The 9,133-nt window shown below is 38.7% G+C and overlaps 1 protein-coding gene across 2 annotated transcripts in view; it reads left to right on the forward strand.

Moving 5' to 3' along the window:
• Usp8 (ubiquitin specific peptidase 8) overlaps positions 1 to 9,133 on the forward strand; it is a 77,023-nt gene that overhangs the window by 15,282 nt on the left and 52,608 nt on the right. For both annotated transcript variants that reach the window (XM_008831802.3, XM_029562956.1), the window contains 2 exons: positions 762 to 906; positions 7,438 to 7,523. In XM_008831802.3, the coding sequence (XP_008830024.1) occupies positions 762 to 906; positions 7,438 to 7,523 (231 nt within the window). The remainder of the gene's footprint in view (positions 1 to 761; positions 907 to 7,437; positions 7,524 to 9,133) is intronic.

Here is a 9,133-nt window from a genome sequence, read left to right on the forward strand (position 1 = left end):
GGGACCCTTCTCAGATGAACCTACAGCAATGGTGTCAGCATGCACAAGACCCATTCAAACTTAAGCAGACAAAAACCCAGCACAGAACTGTGGAAATGGACAGCAGGCCCCAATCTTAGTCGAAAAATTATTGGCAGATCTCTGTGAGTTCAAGACCAGCCTGGTCTACACAGTGAGTTCCAGGCCAGCTGGTGCTACAGGGAGACCCTGTCTCAAAAAAACCAAAACCAACCAACCAACCAAATAAATAAATAAATAGATAAATAAATAAATAAATAAATAAATAGGAGATAAGTGGAAAATGGGAGGAAAACAACATTGCTGAAAGTTGGTTAAAACTTTAAAGGTCGGAAGGGAAAAATCTCAGAGTAAACTCTTGTTTCTAAATATTACCTATGAAAAATAGCTTTTTAAGGCCTTTCAGGGGAAAAATAGGGAAACATTGGCTTCTTAGACTAAGTGAAAGTAGGTCTGTTCAACTGTTGTTTTATTTTCAAATAATCCACTTTTAAGCTTTCTCAGATACTAAGGACAGGAGAGTTTTAAAGGGTAGACCTAAAATGGGTTACTTCTTTCTAGTAGTGTCTTGTTTTTCCTATGACTAACCTAATTACAGATAAGATGGTATGAATTGTAATTGTGTAAAATAAGACAACCTAAATTATAAAACTTACTTTATCAAGATCATCTGTAGATTTTATTTATGATCTGTATCCCCCACACATGGCAAGTATTTTATTTTATTTTTCCCTTATTTTAAGTTACGTACACAGTGCTCTGAAGATCTTCAAGGCAGCAGAAGAATGCAGATTAGATCGTGATGAGGAAAGGGCCTACGTACTATACATGAAATATGTGACTGTTTATAATCTTATCAAAAAAAGACCTGATTTCAAGCAACAGCAGGTACCTTTTAGTTTTGCATTTTTGTTTGTTATTTTTATATAATAGAACTCGATTTCCTATAAAAGTTTTAACTAACAATGTAATTCATTTTTATTTTGTTTACTTGTGGTGCAGTCAATCAGACTTTGGGTCTAGCATATGCTAAGCAAGATCCTTACCACTGGGCTATGCCAACAGCATAACAATTCAATTTAAATTACATTATGCAGTGTCAAGTTCAAACTCTTATGTAGAAAAAGTAAACTAAAAACAGTTTCATTATTTGCAAGTGTGTGCATGCATGTATGTTTACCTCAGGTCAGTACAAGTTCATATATATAGACTGATCATTTGCTCTTTTTTTTTGCGTATGAGTATTGTCTGCACGTAAGTAAGTGCACCCGTGTCATGCAATGCCTGCGGAAGACAAAAGAGGCTGTCAGATCCCCTGGAACTAGAGTTACAGACAGTTGTTAGCTGCCATGTGGGTGCTGGGATTTGAACCCGGGTCTTCTGCAAGTGTTCTTAACTGCTGAGCCATCTCTCCAGCCCCTGATCATTTGCTCTTGATTTTAATAAATTATTGCCTGATCAAGTGGAAGGATTGCCTTTGCTCGTGTACTAAATAAGAAAAATGGCAGCTGAGTGCAGTGGATCATGCTTGTGCTCTCAGCGGCTTGAGTGGCTAAGCCTCAGAGATCTGGCCCATTTGGACAGCATAGTGAGACCTTGTATTGGTAACAAAAAAAGAGGGGCTGGAGAGAAGGCACATTGGTTAAGAGCTCTTCCTGCTCTTCCAGAGACCTGAGTTTGATTCCCAGCACCCATGTTGGGCAGCTCACAACTATCACATCTCCAGAGGTTCTAACACCGCCTTCTGGCCTCCAAGGGCACCTGCACATTCACAGCACACATCCACACAAAACACACATAATTGAAAATAAAAATAAATAAGAATATTACTGTGTTTTCATTTGTGCTGTTTCAAGATCTAAGGTTTAATCATTGGTCCTTCTATGCTAACTTTTTTTATTTGACTGGCAGTATAGACTTGTTAAAGATCTAGGCTTGTAAAATCAAGACAGACTTCCAACACCTTTTCATTTTAGTATTTTTTCTTTTCTTGCTCTTAATTCATTTAGCAATACCAGTGTAATCGTTCGCTAAAGCCATGAGTAGAGAGAGGGCAGCAGTGGTGTAAACAGAGGGAAACTGACAACTAGGATTAGTGCTATAGAGAAAATGTTTGCATTTGGATTGTCCTGGAAGTAGACAAAAGAATGTGCAGATGGTACTAAAGAAATAGGAAGAGTTCTGTGTTGGTGGTGTAGAAATAAGTGATTTTGCTGTCATATAATAGCAAAATAACTGCCTAGAGATTTTTTTCTTCATAGAGAAGCCTACCCCCCCCTCCCCCTTTTTTTTTTAAGGTAGGGTCTTATTTTGTAGGCCATACTAGCCTGGAATTCACAATCCTCCTGCCTCAGTCTCCTAAGTGTTAGGATTTCCATTGTGCACCATTATGTGTAGCCACTTTAAAGTTAATAGTGGTAGCCAGGTGTGGTGGTGCTTGCTTTTAATCCCAGCACTTGGGAAGCAGAGGCAGGTAGATCTTTGTGAATTCAAGGCCAACTTGGTCTATATAGTGAGTTCCAAGCTAGCTGGAGCTACAGGGAGACCCTGTCTCAAAGACAAAAAAAAAAAAACTCCAAAAATTAATAGTGGTAGTTTATTTTGGTGGTTCCAGTTGCACAATTGGTTAGCCCTTGTAGTTATATGATACTTTATTTTGTTCTGTAATGATGGAATTGACTTATTTATTTATTTTTGGTCTTTTTGAGATAGTGTCTCCCTGTAGCCGCAGCTGACCTGGAACTCACTATGTAGACCAGGCTGGACTCCATCTTACAGAGATCAGCCTGTCTTTGCCTCCCAAGTGCTAAGCTTGTTTCATTTAAATTGACTTAAAGAAGTAACAAATTTTCTTAATTTCTTTTCCGAGTACCGTGACTGATAGAATTTCTTTTGTTAGTAAAGAGGGATGACTTTAATGTTTCAGCTGATAGTGGTCATTTCTTCCTACCAGCAAAGTATATGCTGTTAGTTACTGGGTTTCAGAATTAGTTTTGGAGCAGCGTCCCCTTGCGCACAGAGGTTCATCCTCCTGCCCATAAATGGCTGAATTAGTCCTTCCCTGGTAAATTTGTTTAAATATTTACAGTTATTTGCGTATCTATTGTGGATAAGAACTCGGAAGCCTGCCTAAATTTAAATAGTCTTTAAAATCTGTTAATGTGAAATTGCTTTTAAAAAGGGCTGGCAGGTGAGATGACTCAGTGGATTAGGGCAATTGCTACCAAGCTTGACCACCCAAATTTGATTCCTGGGACCTACATGGTGGAAGGAGAGAACCTAAAGAGTTGTCTGTTGACCCACGAGTGTGCTGTGGCAACCCCTCACCCCCCACACTGCCATGAATAAAAGTAGAGACGGGGCGAACAGTACTTATTAAAATAAATATTTTTGGAAGATTTGAGATTTGGTTAACTTTGGTAGCTTTGATATTTACTGTTTTGTCTATTGTTAGACTAATATTTTTATGTACTTGTTTACTTTTTGCATTGTTTTTAAAAGTTAGTACTTTTTTCCCTCTGGCGAGGTTAGAAATACCTTTTTGGCTGCTGCTTTCCTCCCTTGACTAGGTTGGAGTTAATTTTAATTGGTAAGGGATCTTTCCATTTTTAGTGTCATCTGCATTCCTAAGGGAGTACCTGAGTGAAAGTGTCCTGTAAAAATGGAGGTTTGGAAAGCTTCCTGCATCACAGTGGTGGTGGCCACACCTTTAATCCCAGCACTCAGGAGGCAAAGGCAGGTGGATCTCTGAGTCCAACCTGGTCTATATAGCAACCTGGTCTATAGGCCAGCTGGGGCTACAGGGAGATCTTGTCTGACAAAAAAAAAAAAAAAAAAAAAGGGGGGGGGGGGGGGGGGAGAGAGGGAGAGAGGGGGAGAGAGAGAGAGAGAGAGAGAGAGAGAGAGAGAGAGAGAGAGAGAGAAGAGAAAAGAGAAAAGAAAGCTTCCCACAAAGGTTCAGGTGGCCCAGGCTGTTACTTTGGATGCCTGGTTTTCAGTAAAAGGATTATTTTTCTTCGCTCTGTATAGAGTACCTAATCTACTTTTGATCTTACAGCTTTCTTGTTCTGCTTTATTTAATCTAACCTTTCTAGTGTACTTCAAGTATGTGAGACAATATACTAGCTATTTTCTAGTTATGACTACTTAAATTGGTATACAAATTACGTTTTTCACTCTTTTATGTTAGAGTATTTAAGATTTAGGTAAAAGTTGTTAATTTAGCAACCTCTCAGTAGAGGACACAGTAGATGTGATTGAAAACAGCTAGTTCATGGGCTCAGCCAGTAACAGCACTGGCTGTTCTTGCAAAGGACCTGGGTTCAATTCCCAGCACCCACATGGTGGCTAACAGCCATCCCAGTTCCAGGGATCTGCTGCCCTCTTCTGCCATTCCACCAGCACTACATGACATGGTGCACCTAGATACAGGCAGGCGTTACACTCATACACATAAAATAAAAATTAATTTAAAAAAAAGAAAAAGAAGGGGCAGGGCTGGAGAGATGGCTCAGCGGTTAAGAGCACTGACTGCTCTTGCAGAGGACCCAGGTTCGAGTCCTAGCACCCACATGGCGGCTACGAACCGTCCTTAACTCCAGTTCCAGGGAAACCCGAAGCCCTCTTCTGACCTCCACAGCATTGCACAACACAGGTGCACTCACATATATGCAGGCAATATACCCATACACATAAAATAAAAATAAATAAAAGAAGGGGCTGGAGGGGTGTTTCAGTGGTAAAGAACACTGACTGCTCTTGCAGAAGACCCAGGTTCAATTCCCAGCACCTACATGGTAGCTAACAGTTGTCTGTAACTCCAGTTCCAGGGGAATCCAACACTTTTCTGACCTCTTCAGCCATTGCATGACATGGGTTCACTTACATACATGCAGGCAATACACGCATACACACAAATTTTTTTTTTTAAGTATTTCTAAAAGAAAAACAGCCAGTTCATGAACCATGCTTTCAGGGTTATCTCAAAGGGGCGGGGGGTGTTAAAATACAGCGTAATAAAGTCTCATAAAACTAGAATCTTCTTGGCATTATTGTTAATCCTTTAAGAGTCCTCATTTCGGGAATCTGGGTTTCAGGAATAGGAAAATCATAGTTGATAAATCTGAGACTAGTTTTAGTTGACTAGGAATTAGGTGTTATCTCTACATTCTGCCACTTGTCATTCTGTTGGGAAATAGAAAATATGTATATTTATATAGCTGTGCTCACAAATACAGAGAAGTATCTCCTGGTAGTAATAGGTACACCCAGACAGTGCTTTTTAAATAACATTTAAGTAAGATTAAGATAGGCTTTCAATGGTTTAAAAAAATTTTTTTTTAATATGTGTGAACATTTTACCTGCATGTATTTAAGTGCACCATGTTTATGCAGTGCCTATGAAGACCAGAAGAGCAGATTGAGTTCCCTGGAACCTGAGTTATGGATCATATGGGTGCTGAGAATCCAACCTCCGTCCTCTGCAAGAGCAGCCATTGCTCTTAACTGCTGAGTCCCGGTCAGAGTGGTTTTTTTGGTCTTTTTTGAGACAGGGTCTTACTGTAGCCCCAGCTAACCTGGAACTCACTATGTAGACCTGGCTGACCTTGAACTCACAGAGATCCCTCGATCTCTGCCTCCCAAGTGTACCACCATGCCCGGCTCAGACTGGTTTTTTAAATAGAGTTCATGAACATTAAAACAAAAAACAGAGCATTTTTTGTTGTTACCTTATTTTTTGCTTTTATCAGAAAATTCCAGTAATGACTGTGTTATACTTTTTGCGAAGGGTTGCATTAGTAGTCAGGACAGTGTGGTACCTGAGGTGCCTGTACTGTTCAGTTGTTATGATTTTGTAGAAGTTGCATTGTATTGATACTACTTGGTCAAGGGTAATATCAGTGATATTACTTTCTAACATGGTCATTAGAAAATAAAATGCATTTTGCTTTTAGTTTAGATAGATATATAACTGTTACAACATATTTTCTTGACTTCATGGTTCTCACATACCAATTCTAATTACTGTTTTTTATGATAAATTGTGCTATAAGCATCGTTTGCAGTGTCCTATTAACATGTAGTGAATTAGCTCTAATAATCAGTTATCAAAGTCATACCTAACCAATCTTGATTTGAAAACTTCACTGATCATATTGAGTAGTCTTGAAGTAATTTTTTAAAAAATATTTTATTATTTTTATTTTACGTGTATGAGTGCATTGCCTGCATGTATATGAGTGCACCTGTGTTGTGTCAGAAGAGGGCTTCGGATTCCTCTGGAACTGGAGTTAAGGACGGTTTGTAGCCACCATGTGGGTGCTGGGAATCGAACCTGGGTCCTCTGCAAGAGCACTCAGTGCTCTTAACCACTGAGCCATCTCTCCAGTCCCTGAAGTAATTTTTTTTAAACAAAACTTCACTTTGCTTGTTAGTAGGCTTATGTGTCCAAACCTTTTCTCTTTTCTAAGAATTAGCTCATGAAGCTGGATAGATAGATGCTCAGTGGGCAAGAGTACCAGCAGCTCTGCAGAGGACCCAGATTTGGTTCCTAGCACCTACATTGTGGCTAAACAACTACCCATAACTCCAGTTCCAGGGAATCTGACACCCTCTTCTGGCTTCCATGAGCATTGCATGCACAGGTGTGCTTTACATACAAGCACACAAAACATTCATACACATAAAATAAAAATAAATCAAAAAGTACAAGTAAAAAAATTAAATCATGTTATTATTTTCTATTACTGAATTTTTAGAAATTCAAGGTTTCTTTAAGTGTAAAACTTGTTTTAGGTGTCAGAAGTGCCTTAACTCCAGTTAACATGTGAAGTAAGTTACTATAAAGTACAGATAAAAGCAAAAATTTCTGTATAATACAAGTAATTTTTAAAAAGCCAAATATAGTAGTACACACCTACAATCCAATCATTCAGGAGGCTGAGGCATGAGGATCATAAGTTCTAAGCCAGCCTGAGCCCCTGTGTCTAAATAAACATGTAAACAAATCAAGTAAATCCTGTGCTGTATATCTTTACATAATTTGCTTTATTCCTTCTGAAACGGGAGAAAAAGAACTTAGTACATTACATATTTGCAATAAGAAAATCTTTTTTCTCCAAAGCTTTCCTTTTTGGCATGTATTCATAAATAATAATTATAGTATTTACACTTAATGGTAGCTTACAAATAAGTAAAGTTTTCTACATAGTTGATTTTTTTTGTATACTAATGATGTAAAGAGATACTTTTGAAACATTTGGGGGATACATTTGCATTTATATAGATTTGAAGTTTAGAAAAATATTTTTTTCATCTAAATTTTTATATAAGCACCATGATTTTAATGTTTTTCATAACATTAGTGGTGTGTGCAATTCCTAGTACTAACAGAATGGGATGATTTTTATGTAATTTTAGGACTACTTTCATTCAATACTTGGACCTGCAAACATCAAAAAAGCTATTGAAGAAGCTGAAAGACTCTCTGAAAGCCTTAAACTGAGGTACAGACATCATTACAAATTCTTTATCAGAATTTAAGTTAGAAGATGATGTTCAGGTTTGTCCATTCATATTTAAACATGCTTGTATTACCCCAGTTCCTAGAACTAAGTCTTAGGTTAACTGGAACACAAAAATTAAAATCTTTTGTTATGTTGCCTATATTACATTCATTTGTTACTGTTAATATTCTTCCTGAAAAAAATTTTTTTTTCTGTTTTTGGTACTTTTGAGACAGGGTCTCCCTGTAGCCCCAGCTGGCCTGGAACTTGCTATATAGACCAAGTTAGCCTCGAACTCACAGAGATCCGCCTGCCTCTCTCTCCCAAGTGCTGGGATTAGTGTGCTACCACACCCGGCCCTCATCCTAAAAATTTTATATTGTTAAGATAAGCACTAGTGTTTTCAGCTCAGGCCCATTTTTTCATAAGTTACAGTATTTGTAAATTTTTGACAGAATTCTTCAGGAGTATTTAATTCTTCAGGTACTCCACATTGTACTAGAAAATGCTATTGGATACGATCTCATTGAGATGAAGTATTTATTCTTACTTTTAATCTATCCATAGCTGAAAAGGCTAAATGTACTTGAAAAAAAATCTAATCCCAGTATTTGCCATGACTGACTTACCAGCTTATAAACTAATTACAGTTAGAGCTGTAGAGATGGCTCAGCACTTGCTATTCTTTCAGGGGATTTGAGTTTGGGAGACAGCTCACAACTACCTATAACTCCAGCACTAGGGGCTCTGAAGCTTTCTTGTGGCCTTCTCAGGTACCTGCATGTATGTGGCACACACACACACACATAAAACTTTTTTTTTTTTTAATTTACAAATTAAAAATGGTATGCTAGGCTGGAGAGATGGCTCAACAGTTAGGAGCTCTTATGCAGCCATGAGGACCAGCATTGGAATCCCAGCATCCATGTAACGAGCCAGGCATCTTGCATGTGCTTGTAACTCCAGCTCTCAAGGATCCTATACCCTTTTTTGACCTCCTCACACATGTACATAAAATTCCACAGACTGATAGACACAAATATTTTAGAAGGTAATATGCTTCAGTATTTAGTTATTAGTCATTTTTTAAATTTAGATTTTGCCTTTATGAACAACATACTGTAATGTAGATCTTAGTAAAAGAAATTTCTGTTCATATGCAAAGCATAAAAATTGTGAATGATTAACCTAGAAGCATTCTTAGTAGTATGATGTAAGGAGGGAATGGTGGAACTGGTGCCGTTGTATAAAGTAGCAGAGGCTGCCGAAGGCTGATTGATGGGTGTCGTAGTCTGTTCTTCATTGCTGTGACAAAACACTCTGACCACTACCAACTTGAGGAGGAAAGGGTTTATTTGTCTTACATCTCCCAGGTCGCACACAGTTCATCAGGGAGCCCAAGGTAGAAACTCAGGGCAGGAACCTGGAGGCAGGAGCTGGAGCACAGGCCATGGAGGAACGCTGCTTATAGGCTTGCTCTCCTGGCCCCTGCTCAGCCTGCTTTCTTATGCAACACAGGCCCACCTGCCCAGGGGTGGCACCACCCACAGTGGGCTGGGCCCTCCCACATCACTCATCAAGAAGATGCCCTTCAGACATGGCCACAGGCC

The sequence above is a fragment of the Nannospalax galili genome, unplaced genomic scaffold (genome assembly GCF_000622305.1).
Source record: "Nannospalax galili isolate Female #2095 unplaced genomic scaffold, S.galili_v1.0 scaffold735, whole genome shotgun sequence".
Classification (NCBI taxonomy): Eukaryota; Metazoa; Chordata; class Mammalia; order Rodentia; family Spalacidae; genus Nannospalax; species Nannospalax galili.